General features: G+C 53.1%; 1 protein-coding gene across 2 annotated transcripts in view; it reads right to left on the bottom strand.

Moving 5' to 3' along the window:
• The window catches only part of MID2 (midline 2), a 116,117-nt gene that overhangs the window by 80,255 nt on the left and 12,608 nt on the right, over positions 1-23,254 (bottom strand). For both annotated transcript variants that reach the window (XM_065028200.1, XM_065028201.1), the window contains exon 2: positions 9,735-10,456. In XM_065028200.1, coding sequence (XP_064884272.1) covers positions 9,735-10,400 — 666 coding nt within the window. In that variant the 5' untranslated portion in view covers positions 10,401-10,456. The remainder of the gene's footprint in view (positions 1-9,734; positions 10,457-23,254) is intronic.

Below are 23,254 nucleotides of genomic sequence, written 5' to 3'. Positions count from 1 at the left end.
GTGGAGAGCAAGGGATGGCACAGGGACGTTAGCATTGCCCTCGCAAGTGATAGTGCGGTCTGAGCATCCTTAGGCACGAGCAGCAATGTGGCCCACATGGGCTCATCGTGAGCACACTGCCGATGCTGACGGCAGAAGGTTCAGGGACTTTTATTTTATCCCTCTTCCTTTTGCTTTTGAAAGCATACCTGATGCTTTGCTGCTGCAACACCAAAGGCGCAGAGGCTGCTGCCTGGATATCTGGACATCCCGCATGTGCCCTTTCCTTGCTCCTCTGACCTTGCTGTCCTCAGCATGGCCGCTCACCTTCTTCCATGTTCCTTAACTGATGGATTTGTACCAGCAGAGGCAGGCAGTGGGTTAACAGTCATTCTCTGTTGGCTTCATCTTCCCAAAACAAGGCAACTCACCAAGCACTGCAGACCCCATGCGCGCAGCATCCTGCAGCCTCACACGCTCCTCAGCTTAAACACCCCACTATCTCCACGCTCATACAGCTGATAAGAACCATGAATTTTGGTTTATCAATCCCAACAAAAGTGAAATTAATTCATATCCTTAATCATCACCTTCATCACTTCCTACTGCTCGAGGCTTATACGACAGGTGAACAGAACGACCACGAGCCTGTTTCTGAAATTATGGCATTTTCCAGGGGGGGCTTTAGTAAAAGATGGTGACAACTGTTATTTAAAAATACCTTCATTTGCTTACCATCTTGCTTCTTCCATCAACTTCAGTTCCAACCTGCTGTCCTGCAGGACTCGCGGGCTGGAGATTAATCCTTTAGCCTCATCCAAACGCAGCATTATTGGGTGACTTCTGCACAGCCCTGCACCTTCATTTTCTAGCTCAACCTGCTCTTGAGATTGTAACATTGAAATCAGCTTGAATGTGAATGTAGTTTTGGTAAAAAAGGCAAGAGATTAATCGAATCAACACAGTCTCTTAGGTCTGCTATCTCAAGACTCATAATAGCTTGGCTTAAAAAATATAATATCCAAACTCTCCCCAAAAAGCAGATTTCTGGAGGGAAAAAAAAGGCGAGGACCCCAGCACTCAGTGCTGACTTCTGGTCCCCATGATGTACAAACAATCAGTAATTAAAGTTATCACCACTTAAGTTGTCCATACCACTGGAAAACTTACACTGGGAGCTACATGACACACCGGCGCACTTTTTGATCCCTCTCCTGCCATGGGGTAAAGCAGCCGGGAAAATGCAGCATTTCCATATGACTCATGGTCTGTAGGTAAACGCTCTGACTGCAGCAGCGCTGTGCTCGCCGGCACACGCACCAGGTGGGTGTTTGCCACGAAATCTGAGCAAAAGGGCAGGGGCAGCCCAGGCTGTGGTGGGAGAAGCCGCCCGCCAGCCCAGACCTGCTCAGGACCCTCCTCCTGCCCCTGTGACCGCAGGGCAGGGGCTCCACTGCAACAGTCCAACCTGCAGACGGGCAGACGTCCCCACCACCCTGCATTGCTGATGCTTCCCGCTGGCATGGCAAAAAAACCCCAGTAAGGCCACAGGTCCAAGCTCTACTTTCAGCCTTATTTATCACCAGACATATTTCCGCAGCTACAGCTTCCAGTGCATGGAGCTCCCCTGCAGTGGCGGGACGGGCCACATCCCGGGACTGTCGCCTCCATGGGGCTGAGGGTGGCTGCTGGCTCCCTTGGCTCCTGCAGATGTGAAGCACCCCCAAGGGCTTTCCCCAATTTCTCATTAAGGGATCCATAGCTGGCTGCAATTTTGGCATCCAAGCTGTAGCGATGAGCGACTCCTGCTGCGTGGTGTCCCAGGGGCACACTGAACTGCCAGGGGAAGGCCAGGGCAATCGCTGGATAAAGGAACCTGGCAGCGGGCTGAAGCCTTTATCTGCATTAGGGACAAGGAGAGATGCTCTTTTGCGTGCGTCCAACATCAGGTAAGTGCTCACTGCTCTGCAAGGCATCCGGTTGCCACTGCAAACAAAGCAATGGGAGTGATAACCCTGTGCTGGTGAGCGTGTTTTGGAGCACGGATCTCCCCCTGTTCAGAAAGATCTCTATAACCAGTCACTAGATTATAAGTCAAGCAGAAATAAACCCCACAGTGTGCTTTTATTGTTTTCTGCCCACCTTTGACCCTGCCTTAGGAGAAAGAGACCAACACTACAAAGCCTCAGCAGCTTGCTGGGGAGTGGAGATGCTTGGATTTGTGCACAGAAAGCAAAAGAAACTGCAGGTCTGGCTGAGGAGAAGGCTGCTGGGTGAAGGCAGGGGCTCTGCTTGCCCTAAAACACATGTCGATAACCCCAGTAGCTGCCACCCCAGCTTACGGTCCCAAAGCTGCGGCAGCTCATGGTGCAGGTGCCTGGATCTCCCGCGTGGCCGTGGGCAGGAGGAAGGGATGGACCTGCCTGCACCAGTGCGTGCACATACGCAGGCATGTCGCAAGAAGAGCCAGAGGCCACGAATGCATCACAAAGAGCAAGTTTTATTCTAGTTACCTCTCTACTGCAGGGTCTCCGAAGTCAGACCTGAGCTCCCATGCAGAGGTGACAGCAGCGGGGACGCAGGCGCTGGTCAGTTCAGCCCTGGTAGGAGATCACTGGGCCTGCTGAGCTCGCCTGTATTTCAAGGTTCCAGGCAGGCACAGCCTCCCGCTCTTTCTCACAACAAAGCAGGGATCTCAGACATAGTGATACGGGTCTAGAGTTCCTCACAGGCCTGTGCTATCTAACACAGGTTCTACTCGTCAAGCACACAAGGTCAGTGAAACAATTAGTGTGATGTATGGGCTTTTTCTACAGACAGCTGCAAGTCACTTGAGCGTATTTACATTTAACCAACCACCTCGCCAATCTTCTGGTACATTCCCATACAACCAGTACCGCAACTGCTGTAAGTGACCTTGAATGGTGGCTTAGCCAGGGCTATGGCCAAGAGGGTGTCAAACCCCCTCTGCCAGCACAGCAGCATCCACAGGTGACCACCCGTCACCCTACCGGGGTCGCAACTCCCACCACCACAAACCTGTGCTGGAACAAGCCTGGGCTGGGTTTGCAGCTCCTTCTCCAAGCGGGTCTCCAGCAGCAAAAGTGTATGATGTGCTGCTGTTACGAGTAAAGGAGCCGACAGCTACAACACAGCCAGAGCTTTCTGTATTTTTGCTGGTAACAGCCCCCGCAGTTCTGTGTAGGAGTCGCAGCAGTCACAATCATAACCCTTGTTCTCAGCGAACTCTTTGTGTGGAGGAAATATATATATATATAAAAATATAAAATTCAGTTTAGCCCCATGGCAGTGCAGTAAATTATATATTAACTAGCAATCTCAGTGACTCACACAGCACAAGTGAGAACATGTTCACAAGTCCCAAGGCAAAGAAGTCCTATATTGCAGCGTGGAGGAAGTTGGGTTTTTTTTCCTCATTTTCCTACCCCACCACTCTCTTAAGAGCCTTGGAATAACTATCAACTTTCTGCATACAATTTGTCTAGCATGGGGACTTAGTTTTTTTAATCTTGAGTCCCACTCACATAAACCCACTGGGGGCAGCGCACCTCTCTGAACTGACAGATTACAGACTTTCCACCTGGCTTATTGCTCTTCCTTTAGCAAAGAGCAGATATGAAAGTGTTACAAAACACTTCTTTCTTTTAAATTTTTTTATTTCCAGCCTGTCAATCAACCTCACCAACAGCAAAGGAAAAGCCTCCTCTGAGCTGGCCCTTATCTGTTTCCTGCAAAGGGAACAGAGCACATGGAGAAGCAAAGGACAGCAGCAAATAATCAAGGCAAAATCCTTTCTCTGAAAGCTCCTTCCACTACAAATCACGATGGGAGGAGCTGGCCAGAGCTCCTCAGTCAAAGCCTTTCTTCCTGTAATCTCTCCTTGGCAGGGAGCTGCTCTGCAGCTCTGCCCCAGCACAGCGGCGGCGCGGACAGGACGCGGGGCAGCGCTCCGCAGAAACCTTCATCGTTATGGGTTCCAAGCAATCTAAATTTATAATTGGCCGAGATTGTACTCGGCAGATAATGTGCTGCTGTCCTAAGCACTCGCTTTATGTAGGTCAGGCCATTTGTTTTGCTCTTAATCTACATACATTTTTAATTTGATCTTTAATGTCGATTTTCAGCCAGCAAGTCGAGCTGATGGATTTCTTTGCCACTAATTGTGTTCAACATCTCAGCCCTTTCCTGAACACACGCAGAGGGAAAACAAGCAGCAAAATCCTGATGCCTGCTCACAGCCAAGCTCAGGGATCGGGAGCGCCCAGGTCACCCATCGGCCTGGGGAACTGGAGGCCAATGTCACCAACAAGTGAGCCCAGACCCGACCTCCGGTAGATGCTTCACCACCACAAGAAGGGCTGTACAGCACGGCAGGACTGGCAGTCTGAGGCTAAGCCACCATGCCCTAAAAGCCACGCATGCCCTAAAAGACACACTCAGGTGGGACCCCAGGACCCTCGAGAGCTCATGCAGGGGGAATGTGGGCAGTCAGCGACCTGCGAGGTGAGCCGCAAGAGGACAAGAAATATGACGAAGCCTTCAAACACACAACGTTAACTTAGGTCCACCTTCTGAAGGCACCGTCCAGTTCTCCTCCCAGCTGGATGGGGACCACCTCAAAGCCAAGTGGGTGCTGGAGCCACCTGATCTGCACAGACATAACTATGTCACCAAGTGAGTCCTCAACCAGCAGTGTCCCAAGTCTTTGCCTGAAAAGCCCAGCACGTGCCCCGTCCCACGGCTCTGGTTGAGCAGGCCAGCCTGAGGCTGAGGGACGTGCCTCCACACTCTTCCCGCCGCAAATGTTAATGTGAATGCCTCCTTGCCTGGTGAGGGAGAAGGAAGGAACGCCTGTTTCTCTTCCCATCACAGCTGTAAATGAATAAAAGGCAGCAGCACAAGGCAAGCACATCTTCTGGTTGAAGAGAAGTGTTTGTCAGGGGATTACCCATGAATATTTCAGCATGGGTCTCGGCACCACGGGTCACGCTGCGGCAGGGCCCATTCAACTAGGTTGCTACTAGCAAATGCCGAAACCTCAAAGCAAGCAGAAAACGCAGGCGGAAATCCATCCCCTTGGAATCATCGCGGCTCTCACCTGCCCTCCCTCTGGGTTCCTCCCGCATCACCCGCTTGCCTGTCCTCACCTGCAGCACCCGTCTGGCAAGACGCTGCCGTTAAGTGTTTCATCTCCCATACCAGCAGCTCCCCCAGCGCTTAAGTGCAATGCTGGGAAATAGCCAGTCTATTGCGAAGCACTTTCCTACCCAAAGAGCTGTTCTTCCCTTCTCTCTGCAGTGGGCACCCCTTGAAATGGAGCCTCCCCAGGGAAACAGGCCACCGCTGCCCCAGACACGCTCCCATGCCAGGCGGGTACCCCAGCGCTTTGACCCCCACCCTGTCCTGCCTGCCATCCCACATGGTCCCCTCTTAAATTCAGATGCTCCCTGATCTGGGCTTCAATCTCACAAGAGCTGGGCTGTAAGTCCCAGCAAAAGAGAGGACAGCTGGGGAAACCCTCTCTGTCCATCTTAAAAACAGGTGGATTCTTTTGCTGCAGAAAATCTAGCTGCATCGGATGGCCAGGATTGAAAATAACTGTGGTTTCTCCTGCGTTGTCAGCATCCCTGGTGTTTGCAACATCTCTGCCAGGGGCTGTTGGAGCTGGCAGATGATGGCTGATGTCCGAGCTGAAGCACACAGCAAATGGAGCGGCTTTGATGGACGAGCCAGCTTGTGGGCTTGAAAGAACTGGGTGCAGAATAACACGCTGGCAAGCAGCAGCATAATCAGTGCAAGAACTCCTTTATCCCAAAGCAATGGACATTATGTGAGCAACCACAGGGCAGGTCCAAAACCTCAGCCCAGCGATGTTCATGACTCACATTTACCACAGCTCAGGAAAACTACTCACACTTACCAATTTCTTCAGAATATAAACAAGTGGAGTTGAAGATGCACAAAAAAAAAGCTGTAATATGTGTTAAAGGGATTAAAGATGGTTCCTAAAACACCTTGGGGTGTATAATATGCTGTGGGCAGATTGTTGCAGAGCCTCCAAGGGAAAGCCACGCGCTAGAGACTTCTGATGTAAAACAAGCTCAGAGGGGAAGGGGAGCACTGGGAGACAGTTCGGGATTTAGACACAACAGTTCGGTTTTCAGGCACACAGCACTTCTAAAGAGATAAAAAAAAATCCACCACCACCAAAGATTTTTGTGGAAAGCACAGCCCTTCTGACAAAATGAAGTTACGTGGATCAAAAAAACCCAACTTGAAAGGTGTTACCAGCTCACTCTAGCTACAGGATCAAAGCCGGAGATTAAGAGCAACTGCTCACTGCTCGACGCCCAAGCGCACTGTTGATGTTCAAGAGCGTGCTGGCTGCAACAGAACTCGCTGATTAATGCCTTGGTGAGAGAAGGGAGGGGGCAGAGCCCTGCCATGGGGTGGGGGGAACCTCGAGATGACCACAGGAGGAAGCGGCAGCTCTGCCAGCCGAGGGCTCCCGGGCGGCAGTGTCCCCCCAGTGCCCCCATCCCAGTGTGTCTGCAATGATTTCAGGTGCTGCAGACACTCGCAAGGATTTCAAGCATTGCCAGAGAGAGCATTGTGGTCGAAACTATAGACTGAGGCCATACAAGGCAGGTGACACAAAATACTAATGCAAATATTGATTCTGCTGGTCAAGCTCGGCATCGATCTCATGCAATTGCTGCATTGGAGGTAAAGCGTTAGGAGAAACACCATCCAAAAAACGCCCAACTGATGCACGGCCAGACTACAGATGCCAATCGGAGGTCCCCCCGCGCCAGAGCTGTGCCTGGCAGGAACGTCACCCTGCCAGAGCGGGCAGAGGCACCGGGGCTGCCCTGTCCCCGCTCCCCATCCGGCCACAGCTCCTGCAGCTGAACAGGATGAACAGCACACAAAGAATGTTTCTAGCAGAGGAGAACTTCCCTCCTTGTCCAAAATCACTTAAAACTGTTATTTAAAATTTTTTAAAAATGATGTTCTGGCAACCTGCAATGTTTGGCTGGTTGAAGAAGCAATTTAGGTTGTCAAGGGTTTTTGTCTTTAGAAGAATTTCCCTGGCTAGCTGACATGGGCCAGATCAGGGGGGAAAATATTAAAAGAGTTTTAATTTCTATCCCCAGGTTTTATTGCGTGCAAACATACGCGGTCATTTCTTTCTAAGGTTTCCAATTTGCTAATTGAGACATTTCCTCATGGAAAAAGAATGTCCTGGACTATGGACTGGGCTGCTGGCGCTGCTCTGCGCACCGGGGGAAGCTTAGGTGAGCTGAGATGCAGAGATGAGACGCTACATCCAGGCCGGAAGGCAAATTCCAGCCACCACAGACCCCAGACGCTTCACGGGCACACGCCGACACCTACCAACAGCCTGACCTCCTGCCTGGAACACGGGGCAGGCAGAACTAAAGTACAGGACGTCCTACAGTACCTTCTTCTGCCGCTGCACAGGGTCCAGTCACATCACTGGGCAAGTCACACCCTGCCTGCGAGACTTTGGAGAAGGGCAGGTGGGAAACCAGCCCAGGAAATGGGACATGCGGAAAGATTTCTTTCTGGGTATCTGTTTGTTTGAAAAAAACTAACCTGGAATCTGGCCTGCATATAAAAAATAAAAAAAAAAAAAAAAAGAAGTTTTCTGTATTTTTGCTAGAGTGATAAAAGCATTTCTTCTGCACTCAGAAACACCAGAGCGGACAGATCAATTTTGTTCAAAAAATTAACAAGACAAAGAGCCAAGAAAAGCACTTTTGGGTCGGAACAAGCCCAGAACACTAAGGGAGAAGGGATCAAGGAAGAAGCAGCTGGAAACACATGAGAAGGGTTATAATGGGAATGTGACTGCTGTCACAGCCTCACTGCTGTGACCTCGAATGGAACCAGCTACATTTTTTTTTTTTAATATTAAAAAACAGGGAATTAAAACCATTTTGCAGACTCATGCAGAATGCACAGGGGACAGAGAGGGATTTCTAACTTTATATAGGTCAAACATCCTCCATATGGGTTCACATAATACTCAGTACAACCACAGCCACTGCATAAAAATTAAGCTTCAAAGTACTCTTTGCTCTCTCCTGCCCGAAAAGCAGCAGAACAGTAATTCAGTTTGGATCAGTACGTGCTACGAGTGAAGGGGGATGGAGAACAACTGCCCATTTCTGCCGCTTCGGCTCGGGGGAAATGAGGATGGAAAGCGCGGGCTGCCGTAGAGCAGAGGCTCCCACCAAGCACTGAGACAGAGGAGGAGTTTGGGGTGCTCGGGAGGCAGAGGGGGGCTCCACCACTGCCTGGCAGAACCACAGGACGGTTTGGGCTGGGAGGGACCTTTGAAGACCATCTAGTCCAACCTCCCTCTTTCACTACGTGAAGTTGCTCTAAGTCCCGTCCAACCGACCTTGAACACTTCCAGGAATACACAGTTTCTCTGGGCAGCCTGTTCCAGTGTCTCACCACCCTCATCATACAACATTTCTTCCTTATGTCCAACCTAAACGTACCCTTGTTCAGTTTAAAACCTTGCCCCTTGACCTGTCACTACAGGCCTTGGTAAAAACTCCCTGTCTTTCTTAGAAACCTCGTTTATAAAGTGAAATGCCACAATAAGGTCTCCCCAGAGCTTCTCTTCTCCAGGCTGAACACCCCAACTCTCTCAGCCTTTCTTCCCAGCAGAGCTGTTCCAGCCCTGGAACCATTTCTGTGGCTCCTCTGGAGCTGCTCCAACAGGTCCATGTCCTCCTTGTGCTGGGGACCCAGAGCTGGACACAGAGCCGAGGGGGGCCTGACCGAGGGGCAGAATCCCTCCCTGCACCTGCTGGTGACACCACTAGTGATGCACCCAGGACACGGTTGGCTTCTGGCCTGCAAGTGTACGCGGCCACCTTATGTCCAGTTTTTCATGCATCAGCATCCCCAAGTCCTTCTCCAGAGGGCAGCTCTCAACCCATTTACCATCCATCACTTCCCAGAGGCTGGCCCTCTCCTCTCTCACAGTGGAGAAGCTTCAAGCAAGCAGCAAGTCAGCTCAAGGACATGAAAGGACTCACCAGACCACTTCTCAGGGGACAACAGTCCTCAGGTGTGGGTAAAATCTGTGGGGGAGGTTTTAAGGATAGCAGGAGGGTTCCCATATGCTGCAGGCTGGAAGCCCGTAGAGTGGCTTTCCAACAGGAAATGCCCACAGCCCAATCTGTCCTGCTCCCACCCTCAGAACGGCCCAAGCGTGACACCCTCAAAAGATGTTCACAGGCCCACCAGGCCACTCTTTGCCATCCGGGCTCTCTCAAGGGACAGGACAAACCCTGGGGCAAAGCCGCGTTCCTGGGGCAACAGCCATCAGGTACCTCAGTGTCTGATGATGTTTCACTATCCGGCCGCTTTGGGAGAAGGTCCAATGCCCAGGCTTTACACACAAACACACAAACACACACACACACACACACACACACACACACAAGCAGTAGAAAAATAAAATAGCAAAGACTTCACTCTAATTGTGCAAGAATTAGCTCAGCCTTCTAATAGCAGGGTCCTGGAGGAGCCCACAAGCTCCACCCTGAAGCCCACATCTTTCAGGAGTTGTTTGGCTTAAAGAAGAGGTGCCGCCTGAGGCATCGGGAACCAGCTCCTGCTCTGACAACCTCCCCACAGCAAACTCCAGCCCCTACAGAGGGCTCACTACAGCCATGTCCAGCGCTTACCTTCAGCTTCTCAAAGCGATCGCTGAGCGATGCCACTTGGTGGTCCCGGTGGCGTCCCACCAGTTTACATAAGGCACAGATGAGCTGGTCATCAGCAACACAGTACATGTTCACCTTCTCGTTCTCGTGCTCCAAGCACGTGAGTCCTCGGAAGTGCGCGTCGGGCACGGGCTCCACCAGGCGGTGGCTGGTGAAGGGCTTCTTGTTGGGGTGGGTGGCCCGCAGGCAGCGGTCGCAGTAGGACACCTCGCAGGTGATGCACGTCTTCACTGCATCCCGCGGGGGATCCTGCTCGCAGAACTGGCAGGCGATCCTCTCGCCGGCCACGGACATGGTAGAGCTGTTGCGGTAGGTTCTCTCGCGGCGGCTCTCGCTGGGGGAGTTGGGGCCGCTCAGGGATGCCTTCTGGAAGCGGTCGATGATGTTTTGCAGTGTCACATTCCTCTTGAGGCCCTCCAGGCCTCGGTGGTTGAGGGAGATGACATAGCGGCACGTGGGGCACTGGAAGGCGGTGATGGGCTCGATGGACTCGCTGGAGGAGCAGCTGGACACCAGGACACGGTGGGCGCAGCTGAAGCAGAGGCTGTGGGCACACGGCAGCAAAAGAGGGTCTTCAAATAACTCCAGACAGATTGGGCAGGTCAATTCTGACTCCAGTGTTTCCATCTTTAGTTAAAAAGATCCTGATTCAGCATCAAAAACCAGGGAAGGTGGTCTGGTACCTGGGAGAGAGGAGAGCAGAGACATGAGACAGTGGCTCTCCCGGGTAGCTCCTCCCCACCAGAAACAGGTGCCCGGGGGGGGCAGACACATCACCTCTGCAGCACCCTGATGCTCTTTACATCCTAATACTGTTACTACAGCCCGGCCAGGCTCACACAAGCACAACGGTCTGGCTGAACCATTTCAGCTCACCGTCCACCTGAGCCGAGCCACTGGCTCGGACCAGCACCAGAGATGCTGCAGGACTGGAGGGAAGGCAGAAGGGGCAGCACCAAGTTACTGACCATCACTTCCCTGCCCAGCCAGCCAAGAGGACTTGGACAGCAAGGCTGAAGACAAAACCAGCAGAAATCACATGATTTCTTGCTTCTTTTAGTGAGCGTTGCCCAAGGAATGGGGGCTGTGCTAGTTTCCCATGCGTAAAGGCTGTGCTGCACCGCAAAGACAGACCTTTAAATGTCCCCTCTAACAGCTACACAGCCCTGTCTCCTTTCGGTGAAGGGGAAAAGGTGAATTGTCCTGGAAACTCTGAGCAAAGTGGGTCAGGAGCTCCAAGGTACCATCCTCCTGCTCTGTGCTTCTCCCAGCCCTCATCTTTTAGAAGCGGGACGGGAAAGGAAGAGCAGCAAAATTATAATCTGCGAACCTCCCTCTCAGCTGTCCTCTGCTGCACTCCACCAACAACCGGGGATGCCCAAATCAACTCCAGCTGGAGGCAAACAAGCTCATATTTTTAGACCACCTCCCCTGCACGAGGCTGGAAACAGGCTCTCCGCAAGCCACCAAAGCCACCATCACAGCGTCTGCAGCTCCGGTTTTGCAGAGCACCAAGCCACAGCACGAGCCCTGGCTGCCTCCGCTGACATCCCAGCACACCTGCCCTGGTTTTGTTAAAAACAAGACCAGTTTCTCTTTTAGTGAATATTCCTGTCAGCTAAAGTCTTCTTAATAATTGCACTTTCCTGAAAGCTAGATACATGTTTTGGCAAACATGGCAACGGAATCTGAGGTCGTTGATAATGATGTGCAAGCAGGAGGTGAACTGAAACTGACCAACTAAGTATTTCATCCCATTCATGTGATATTCCATATAAAAGTGGGAGATCACAAGGATCTCGTCCCTTTTCCTTATGGCAACATTAGGAGAGGACCTTGCGTGTCGTCCCTGCGAACTGAGGCCAGTGACAGACTGAATCCAGCTCCGGTTGGCTGCAGAGTCCAGTCCAGGACTTTGGCTGCCGGCTCTGCAGTTGCTGGGACTTTCAAGATTGGTTTTGTATATTTTGTGTTATTTTCTCTATTTTATCAGTAGCATTAGTAAAACATTTTTAATTTTCCCAGCTCTCTTATCTCTGTCCTTCTTTCCCTCCCAATCACCTGTCCTGAGTGGGAAGCGGGGAGATGGAGGAGGTGAAGGGGTTTATTGCCAGGGTTTATTGTCACCCTGCAATCAGACCATCAACAGATATCATCAACCATCATCTGATCATCAACCCTCAGCAGTCCTACAACACCTCCAAATGCTGGTCCCCCTGTGGGCCCAGCAGCCTCTGAGCTCCCTCTCCAGCCAGGCTGCAGGACAATTCTCCATCTGGGCTAAAGAAACCACGAGCAGTGGGCATGGGGGCAGTACATCTAAATAAAGCCCCACCAGACCCCCAGCAGGCACAGGCTGCAAACCCACCGTCACACCTTGTGCTGGCTTCTGGCAGGTCTGCAGAACCAAAGGGGAAGAGAAAAGCAGCCTGGCAGGCACTGAGAAGAGAAACCGCATGTTTCCCACCCTCCCAACCCCGCTTTGCCACAGCCATGTGCGGTGATGGGGACCAGTTAGTGAGGAGAGGGACAGGGTGGGCTTTGCAGCAACCCCACTGCCTCTGGCTCTGCTCTGCATTAGAGGGAAACCAACTCATCAGCCCCGCTGCTTCCCACAGTGACCCAGGGGAAGGAAGCGCTTGAAGAGCTGCTCACTGCTCCAAATCAGTGTGTCACTGCTCTGGGTTGACGCTGGCTGGAAATATCTCCTGCAAGGGAAAGGCAGCGTTTAATCACCTGGGAAGGGGGTGCTAGCAGGAGCTGAGCCCTCCAGGAATGCTGCACGCTGGGGGACAGCGTGAGCTGGGCAGGAGGAGCTCCCAGCCCTGGAAGCACAGAACGGGCAGGCTGGGGGGACACCTACAAAGAAAAGGCTCTGGTGCCGGTACCCCAGGGGCGGGAGAGGCACAGCTGGGTGTCACCACCTGCCAGTCACTATCCTGGAGCAAGGATGCTTGATCCCAAGCCGTCACCTTCTCTTTTTCAAGTCCAAAGACCCAAAGTACATTTGTCTCTCCAGGCCACATCCCAGCAGCCTTCACCAGAAATGAGGCTTTGCTTTCTAATTAAATTGAAGTCAGGAGGAGACCAACATCAGCAGCAATCACCCAGGGGAAATGGCGCAGTGTCATCCCCTCAGATCCAGCTGCCCCAGCTTCTTCCCTTGTTCCATTCCCGCTTCATGTCACCATTGAGCAGCACCCATCACCGACGACAGCTCCTGGATCCCAAATTTAAGCTACAGACCCAACAACCCCTCATCAACATAGAACATTTCTCACCTTGTTCGCTTGCAAGAAGTGCTGCACTGGGCGTTATTGCATCCCACTCCCATTAACTAATGTGTTCACGCTTTGTGTGATGGGTGTTGGGTTTGAGAACTACGTATTGCTCTGCTGTCTGCAGATGCCAAAAGGCCACCCAAAGTCAAGGTCTGGGTAGCAGCGCCTCTAACCATAACTGTGCCTTTTTGATGTACCCCATTAAGAAGGAGACCACATCTGGAATATTCTGTCCAGTTGTGGCCCCTCAGTTCCAGCAGGACAGGGAACTGCTGCAGAGAGTCCAGCGCAGCCACCAAGATGCTGAAGGGAGTGGAGCATCTCCCGTGTGAGGAAAGGCTGAGGGAGCTGGGGCTCTGGAGCTGGACAAGAGGAGACTGAGGGGGGACTCATTCACGGGGATCAATATGGAAAGGGGGAGTGTCAGGAGGATGGAGCCAGGCTCTTCTGGTGACAACCAGTGACAGGACAAGGGGCAATGGGTGCAAACTGGAACACAGGAGGTTCCATTTAAATTTGAGAAGAAACTTGTTTAGGGTGAGGGTGGCAGAGCCTGGCCCAGGCTGCCCAGGGGGTTGTGGAGTCTCCTTCTGTGCAGACATTCCAACCCGTCTGGACACCTTCCTGTGTAACCTCATCTGGGTGTTCCTGCTCCATGGGGGGATTGCACTGCATGAGCTTTCCAGGGCCCTTCCAACCACTGACATTCTGGGATTCTGTGAAGAGCATCAGGAGACAGATTCAGCCTCTCCTTTCTCACCTGTGCTCCAGATTGTTCCCAACATGCAGTGCATCTGGGACATCCTCATACCCAGTAATGGAGCTGCAAGTGATGACCACCCTGACACTGCAGAATGCCCCAAGCAGCCCCTGGGCCTGCCAGGAGGTGGCAGCGGGGGCAGGAGCAGTCCCACCTTTTGCAGGTATGTTCTGATTCAAGTCCTCCCAAAAAGTGGCTTCAGAGCCTCAAGTGATTGAGCGCTCCCCGTGTGCTGGGGCGGGCTCCGGCCTCCCCAGGCTCTGCCTGCCCACCCCGGCTGCTTCCAGCGCCTGCAAATGGCACATCACGCAGGAGCCCTGCCGGGACCTGCCTGCACCAGTCCCTGACTATCTTCCTGCCTATCGCACCATCTCTTCCTAATTGCCTGAAATAGGATTTGCAAGTGCCTGGAGGAGATCTTGAGCTCTTCACTGCACCAGCTCAAGGGGCTTATAAAATTAAGCAATTGGATATTTAGATATGTTAATGCTGCAGCAACCTTATCAAGGCCTGCCCAAATGCAGCATTACACACACACACACACACATCTATATTTTTTCCCCTCCCACAAGAGAGACAGTGGAAAAGCAGCTGCATCCAAAAGAGCTGAGGAGCGCAAAGGCTCCCAACAGCTTCCTCTCTATGGCTCCTGGTGTGTTTCTCAAGCCTCAGAACCCATCTCAGCCATGGGAAAGCGATGAGGAGGAAACGCTCCTGGCCGCCTGCCCAGGAGCTCTTGCACACCCTGCAGCAGCCGTCCCGTCGCGAGCCAGATCTGCCGGGCTCCCCACGGCTCTCCAAACCCGGCGGGACCGGGGAGCTCCAGTTGCACAGCCACAACCACCCCCCCACCATCGCTGCAGCCACGGGCACTTCCTTCGGGGCATTAATGCTCTAGAACCTTACAGACAGTTTTTGAATTGGGGTTGGCCCCTTGCTTTGCTACGATGCTCCAGGTAGAGCAGCTGCTTTGCCGTGAGAGCCTGACGCTCCTGGCTGCAGGTGCGACTCCAGCACGGGGAGCAGAGCACCTCTCACCTCCCCGACCCACACAGACTATTTCTGGCCAGCAAAACACACAGGAAAAATCTAAAACAAAAAACAAAAGAAGGACAAGAACAGGATTGGATTCAGACTCTGACCAACATCAGGAAAACAATTTAAAAATAAGAATTGTTGGGAGAAGCTCCCCAACAGCCTCTGCAGAGCTGTGCAAGAGCCGCCCATTGCTGGCCGAGCTCCCGCCTGCCTTTGAAGCGCTATCTGAAGCAAAAAGATGCAAAAAGTTTAAACAGACTTTTGCTTTGTTCCTGAGGGTCGTTCTTATGTTAATCTTGTTTTCCTTGCTGGGACAACATCCTTTAGATCTGAGATAACTGAGAGGAGCCTCAAAAGCCAGGCTGGAGCAGAGGCAGGGCCGCTGAGAGACACACCTGGGTGAAGCAGTTGGTGCTGCTTTGGAAGCCTTTCATGCCTCTCCCTTTGATGTGCGCTTTGATGTCCAGGATTGACATGGCATGAGGAACAGCTGATTAGATTAAAATCTGCTTTGTTTAGACTCATTAACTCCCTAAATATAAAAGTTATAAAACACTAACAGGGTTTACAAACAGCCCCCTGTCCCTCGTGCCGGAGGGTCAGCCAGTCTGGCCACGCTCGCCTTGGCCCCTGGGGAAACTCCAGCAGCCAGTGGCTGGGCAAGGCTGCAACTGCAAAAAGCAGCTGTTTAACAAAGCGTAACATAAACCCAAACATTTTTGCCATGGAAACGCCTGGGTGGGGCTTCTCCCATTGCGTAACACATGGAGGCACGCGGCGTCCTTCCAGCCTGCCCGCGGGGTGCCTTTGCTTGGCACCATGGCAGTGACGAGCGGCCTCAGGTGGGTGCCGGTGGGTGGCCGTGCTGCTGCAGGTCTGGCTGTGCACAGCTGAGATGTGAGACAAGCACCCGCCTGCACCCCTGTGATGTGTCCCCCCGTGCTGCGGGTGTCACACATCCCCACGTGCTGCTCCACACCTCCCAGCTGACGGGCAGGGTGAGAAACACGACCCACGGAGAGGACAGGCACAGCAGATGTGCCCAGACATGGCCCCTGCGTCCTCTCCGGGGTCACCGCGCAGGGTGGTGGGACCACTGGGTGCCACTCGGAGCCCCCGTGCCAGCCCAGCAGCAGGGAACGGCACTCGCACCCAGGCCTCTTCTTCCTGAAGGAACAAACTCAGCAGCAGCGCTTGGTGTGAACACCCCAGACTCCACAACCCTTTGGCCACACCGGCAGACGCTGCTCTGCCCGACACACACACGGATCAGCGCGCCAGTTGAGACCCAGCACCTCCCGCCTGTGGGACACAAACCACTCCAATGACAAGTTGTTGTTGATGCTGAGGAGCGGAATTGACTGTGATAATTCGACCTCTGTTCAAAGCCCAAAGGAAAAAAAATAGAAAATAAAACAAAAATCGACGATTGCCAAAGAAAAAAGGGCAGAGCCAGAAGGGAAGGAAGAAAGCAGCAAGCACCGGGGTGAGCAAAGCGAGTGCTGTGGAGCTGGTGGCAAAGCCAGCCACAAAATCCACTGGGACACAGAGCAACTGGCGCTTTTACACCGAGTTCGGCTTTTGGATGGGCTCTGAAACCCGCACGCTGAGGCAGAGCAGCTCAACTGTGGCAAGCCCCAGGGGTGCACGTGATATCCTTAGCAAATTATACCAAGGGTCGTTTGATACCAAGGTTCCCTTCTTGCAAATTATTTTTATGAGATTAAAGACAAACATGCTTCATTGCAACCTTGAGCTCAAAGGTTCATCATGAGCGATGCCGAGGTTTGACACCAAGGAAAGAAGAGAGCAGAGAGAGAATCGGTAGGAGATGCAGCTCACATCACCCCATCTATACCCGGGAGGGGACATCTCAGGGTACATCACTCAAAGCCACGGTCAACCAGCCCCAAATTGCGCTTGCTCCCTCTATCTTCAGCCAGACCAAAATTCCCTGTGCTCCTTCTGCTTGTGGTTTTTCCTTGGCCCCGGGTGCGACAAAGCTCTTGCTCACACATCCACACCATGCAAGCCCTGTGCCATGGAGTTCAGATGCCAAAAATCAGCACGACGTATCACATGTGTTTAAAACTAACAGCTGCAGTTTCTTTTTATTTCTTGGGCTTGGCCACAACTACATCTTGAATCAGTCCCCCTACCCTTGCCCACAGCCAGACACAGAGCTCTTCCCAAGTTATGGGTTTGATTTATTTAGGATGCAATTCTCAGTGCTCCCTAGGCATCAGTGTATAATTGTTGTATAACTGTGGGTGATTTATCAGGCTAAAAAAATAACAAGTCATATCCAGCTTTTGGCTTTGCTACGATGTGGTGGTCACAGGTCAATGTGTCTTGTGCACAGCAAGCATCAGCACCTGATTGCCTGAATGGTTATAGAGCATTTTAAACCCAACAATGTACATCTCTGCAGGTCACATTTTCCCCTCCTGGCCCCCGCCAGCCTTCACTGTAACCAATGTTTGCCGAGTCCACCTGAAGTTCCTCCTGGTCTCCCCAGCACCAAAGCTAGACAAGGCTTTGCCAGCCTGTAGCACCCCACATCGCAAACCAGCTCTCCTCTCTGGACCTGCTGTTTTTCCTTCCACCACCTCCCAAAAGCTTCAGCCCAAATTGCTCAGCCCCCTCCGAGAATGAGGCGCTCAGAACAGCTATGCTGCTCCACCCGTACGGTGAAAAAACAATAAAATATGGCAACCCTTTCCTTAATTGGCTCTATGACAGCAGGATATAAAATCTGGGCAGCATTTGTCTGTGTGCTTTTTGTTGTCCTAGGGAAAATTATCGCAAAACTGGATTGCTGTACAGGGAAAACTAAAAAACCTCCATCCCACAGCTGCGTTCCGTCCTCGCGGAGCCCAGGCTGCCCGCTCCCCGGTTCCGTGGGGATTCGGGGCTCCCTGGCCTGCTGACCACGCCGTGCTCCCGCAAACATCAGCCTTGCCAACAGACCTCCCTAAAACTCCCCCTGGGACAGGTTGGTCCCAAGGGAAATGGAGATCCTACAAGGACAAATAGCCTCCGACCGTGTAATTAACAACAGCTTCCTACCCAACGAAGATACCCAAGGGAGAGAGAGGGGAGGCGATCGGGCTCACCCAGCCAATTTAGACCTAGCGTTACCTAATTTTTATGTGCCTGACTCAGAACCTTGATAAGCTGGTGCATGTGGAGCTGCTGTGCATATTTAACACTAAAATTCAAGCTTAAAGCCCCAGAGAGTGAAGAGCATCCTCCGCCCATCACTGCAGCACGTGCCTCTTTGCCTGCTCTTTCCTCCCAGTAAACCCGAAAACAATGAACAGAATTTGGTCTTTCCTCTCACAGCCCTGGCCTCAATGGTTTGCTTAATAACTGAGTGGATTTGTCCAAGGCTTTCTGAAACCCAAATAATTCATCTCCCAACTGCTCTCCTCAATCACCTTACTGCGATACTGACAAAAATAATCAAAAAACCCCGATTAAACTGGATTTCCTGAATAAAAGCCACGTGTTGTCCTTTATCACACCGAAGCGCAGATCCCGCATGAGCTTTAATTATTTTCTCCGCTAATTTGCTTGGTGCTAAAATGAAGCTGGCTGCTCTGTAATTCCCACGGTTCTTCTCATACCTCTTTAAATTAAGGATGGAGCAGGAGAAGCTGTGCTTCCATGCAGCACTCATTTTTAATGAGAGATACTTTCTGCTGGCAGTTCAGCCGCTTCATTGTTAAATTTCTCCAGCAGAGCTGGTTGGAGCCCGCTGGTCGCCGGTGATTTCTTGCTCCGTAATTCCTCTGTTTGCACAGTACCTTATTCCCCTGAGGAATTTTATCTTCACCGCTGCCTACCTTGTCTTGAGTGATGGGATGAAACGGTTTTGCTTCATCACAACATCCTCTTCCTCCGGCCCTTGTCCCGCCAGGCTGGGCTGAGCAGCAGAGCTCCCGCCGCCTGCTCTGTGCCCGCACAGCTGTGGGTCCCCTTAGACACCCCAGCCTCCCTGCCATCCTGAAAAGGGGACTATGCCTAACATATGAACACCACACAAGCCTTAGGAACCACCGCGCAGGCGCTGCCCCAAGCCAGGGGGCTCCAGCCTCCCCCAAATCACCAGCACAGTACATCCCTCCGACCACTGCTCCCATCCCCACTGCAGCAGCTGCCCCTCTAGCTGCTCTTCCGTGGGGTGCTGCATTTTCCACCCCACTTCTCTCTCTTTTTCTTCCTCTTCATTTGTCAAGCAGCTCCACGAGCCTCCACCACCCCTCACCCCCGGGATTTATGTAGTTTCTATACACACAAGATGCCTTCGCCCTGGCAGCCTCATCCCAATACTCCTCCAAACATGCTGCCCCCAGCTCAGCACCTTGCATACAGCACACCCAGCCATCCATCCCCTTCTGCCAGCGATGGAGTGGAATGTTTCCCATTGCTTTAAATGACTAATAATACTTTTACAGCTGTGCAGAAATCAATTGATTACGCTATTTGTTCTGGCGATGCCATGAAACCTTCCCATCCACAACTACCTCTGATTCACCCGGTGTAAAATGGAGAGCCGCACTCCTGCAGGCTGGAAAACACAATGTGGGAAGGGCTCACGACAATAGGGGTTTTTTTGGCCTAAAAATCATCAGCTGCTAATGTTGTCTTTGTCTAGCCTGACAGGATTGCAGTGTAGGATGAAGCACAAAGGTTGTGGTGTTGTTTCAAGTAGGTGGTGACAGCAGAAGAACACAAGCCGTCACCAAGCTGTGCTCCCCATCCATCAGTTATCAGGTGCCAGCCTTGCAGCACACAGTTTGGACTTTGTGGAGATCTTGAAAGCACCTCAAAGCACCAGCACCCATGACAGCCCACCATAGATGGAGCTGAGTGCTTTACCTGTAGAGGCAAAGCCTTCATTGTGAGCCCAGCACCACTCACAATTTGGACGAGCTCACTGGGGAGCATGAGCAGCTCCAAGGAGCTTATCTCAGGGTACGCGCACGGAGCAAGGATGCTCTGGCCAAAGCCCATGAGGTTTCCACCAGGGACAGACCTCATTCACCTCCAAGGCGTCAGAGAGGCAAGCACCAAACAAAGCTCATCTGTTTTTTCTCCAGTTACATCCTGGTGAAAGGGAAGATTTCACATCTTTGCTACAAAAGGTAGCTCAGCAGCGTGCACGAGGCACTGCGCTCTGCCCAGCTCAGCGAGCTGAAAAGCTCCCGAGTGCTCCCGCGAGACCTCAGCAAAGCATGTGCCCACCAAAGCCTCCCGAGGAATCCAGCATTTGGACTTGACGATGTGCAAGGCAGACCGGGGAGGTATTTCCTGCAGTTTGCTCACCAGCTCTTGCAGCTGTGCACATGAGAATTGTGCCGTATAGACTTCTCAGCAGCTGGAGCAGAAATCCCATGCAGCAATGGTGCGTATCACCCTCCGCTAGACTTAAGGGCAATTCCCACAGACATGGCATGGAAACCTTTCCCTGCCACGTCCTTCAGTCGCCTGGGGGTTGACAGGACACAAAAAGGCACAGGGCATCTCTCCGGCCCCCTCCGATTCACAGGTCCCTAGAGCGCATCACAGTTGCGTATGATTCCAGCTGAATGCCACAGCTCCCCAGGGCCCTCTGCACTCCAGCAACCGGTAAATGCAGGGACTGCAGCAGCCAGGCTCACCCTCCAGCAGACAACAGCCCATCGCAGACCTCCTCTCCATGCACTGAGCAATGTCCATCCATCTGTCCCAGCCCGCCCAGCCGTGCGTTTCTGCTGGCACTGCCAAAGCCCAGCAGCCCCTGTCCCTCTGCCACCAGCAGCCGCGGCAACTCTGGGGCTGAAGCCCCACAGCTGGGGGGCACAGCAATGCTGGGAGGTCTAGCCCGTGGTGCCGGAGCCAGGGACATCTGCAGGCACGTGGCTCCAAGGGCGGCAGGGGGAGCAGCCCCACCTTCCCAGGGTGTGCTCAGATACGAGTGAGCCACTTCAGCCCGGTCATTGAGAAAAGCAGCTGGGGACTTGGTGTGCCACCAAACTGGCATGTCCACCGCTCCCTGCCACCCCCCTGCAAATCCTCCTTCCCTCGCCCACCAAACCCCATCTCTGCCCCAGGTCTCACCACCACCCTCGCTCCTTCACCTGTTCTGCAGTTATTTGCTCTCCTGCCACCCTGGTCTAACGGCTTCTCCTCCATTGCCCAGCACGGTCAGTCGCTGCTGCAAAGCAGGCGAGTGAAACACAGCATTGGCATCAGCACTGGCAGCTCACAAAAAAAGACCTGTGCTCGGCTGGCTCCTGCCAGACCACAGATTGCAGCAGCTTTTCAATCCAAGTCTTTCTCCAAGTGCACCCCGCAGCTCTGCGTCCTTCTCCTCTTCCACAGCCACCACCTGCAATGCAGCTGCAGCCCAGCAATGTCCCTGGAAATAGCCAGAGGCCCCTGGCCCTGCAAGGACAAGGGGAGGGCACAGCTGCAAATGCAGCGCAGCAGCAGCTGGTGCTTCATAATAACCTTTTGGGCTCAGGAGCAAGCGATGGTTTCTATTGCCCAGACAGATGCTGCACAGAGAAGCATCCAGCTCTGCAAAGGGTTGCAGCAAAACCCGACCGATGCAGCACCATGCCAGGCCCTGCTGGGGCCCACAGCCATTAGTGACAGAACGAGCAGAGCCCCCCACACCACCACCCGGCACCCCACTTTCCACCTGCACCAACCATTAAAGCTCAGCGCCTTCACTAAACCAGAAGCCAGGCAAGGCAGCGCAGGCAGCTGCATGTGAATCCTCTGCTGACGCTGGAGCAGCTGGGTGGCCGAGGAGAAGCGTGTTTCAAGGGTGAAGCCCTCAGTGTCTCTGGAGGCTGGAGAAGCAGCAGCTCACTCCAGCATTCACAGCCCTTGGATCATAGAACCACAGAATGTCCTATGTTGGAATGGACCCACAGGATCGAGTCCAGCTCCTGTGCCTGCACAGGACACCCCACAGTTCACCCCGTGTGTCTGAGGACGTTATCCAGTCTCTTCTTGAACACTGTCAGGCTGGGGCCGTGACACCTCCCTGGGGAGCCTGTTCAGTGTCCAGCACCTCTGGGTGAAGAACCTTTTCCTCATGTCCAACTGACCCTCCCTGGCACATCTTCTGCCATTCCCTGGGTCTGTCACTGTCACAGAGCAGAGCTCACCCTGCCCCTCCTGCTCCTGCTGAGGAACCTGCAGCCCATGAGCTCTGTGCTCAGTCTGCTCTGCTCCAGGCTGAAATCCCCTGGCACCACACCTGGGGACGGGCATCCTTCAGGGACTGCGCCCCATGAGCCACACCAGGATTATTCCCTCTCCAGTGTTTCCTACTGGGCCACCGTGTTTCAACACAGGACACAAGCACTGCTCACACATGGGGGTGCAAGGTTTAAAGAGGTGCTGAGAAATAAAGTGAGGCAGTGAAGGGGAGGTTGGGCTCATGGCAAAGTCCACTGCAGGAGAAGAGACAGACCCAAACCTGGGGCAGTGCTGGTGCTGCTGCAACGTGAACACGGCACAGCGAGGAACCAGCCCATCCCTGGTGCTCTTCAGGGATCCTCGTGCTGTGCGAACCTTGAGACTGCTACTGAAGGGACATTTATTGAGGGCAGAATGAAGACGGACTCTCAACCAAAGAAGGGGTTCCTCCCGCACAGTACAGACCCACCCCAGCAAAGGTGTGGAGCATCTCCCATGTGAGGAAAGGCTGAGGGAGCTGGGGCTCTGGAGCTGGACAAGAGGAGACTGAGGGGGGACTCATTCCTGGGGATCAGTATGGAAAGGGGAAGTGTCAGGAGGATGGAGCCAGGCTCTTCTGGTGACAACCAGTGACAGGACAAGGGGCAATGGGTACAAACTGGAACACAGGAGGTTCTGCTTAAATATGAGAAGAAACTTGTTGGGGGTGAGGGTGGCAGAGCCTGGCCCAGGCTGCCCAGGGAGGTTGTGGAGTCTCCTTCTGTGCAGACATTCCAACCCGCCTGGACACCTTCCTGTGTAACCTCATCTGGGTGTTCCTGCTCCATGGGGGATTGCACTGGATGGGCTTTCCAGGGCCCTTCCAACCCCTGACACTCTGTGATTCTGTGCAGAGCTGAGCATGCCAGCCCGGTGCTTGGCATCCCCCTGCCACAGAGCAGCACCCGGCAGCCCCTCAGGGGAAGGGAGAAAACGTGAATGGGGCCATGGCAGCAAGGCACAGCTCCAGAAGGGCCAGGAGCTGCTGCCTGGACCAAAGTTTCCACCAACGTCTTGGCTTGCTAAAGGCTACCCTGTGTCTCCATACAGCAGTTCAGACAACACTCCAAAGAGCACACGTGCCACAGCACTGTGTCAGCCCATGAAAAAGTGAGCTGCAATGCCGCTTCAGTCCCACCTCACTGCGCAGTGCTGCCAGCCGG

The sequence above is a fragment of the Columba livia genome, chromosome 12, assembly GCF_036013475.1.
Source record: "Columba livia isolate bColLiv1 breed racing homer chromosome 12, bColLiv1.pat.W.v2, whole genome shotgun sequence".
Lineage (NCBI taxonomy): Eukaryota > Metazoa > Chordata > Aves > Columbiformes > Columbidae > Columba > Columba livia.
This window is presented reverse-complemented; position numbering and strand designations above follow the sequence as displayed.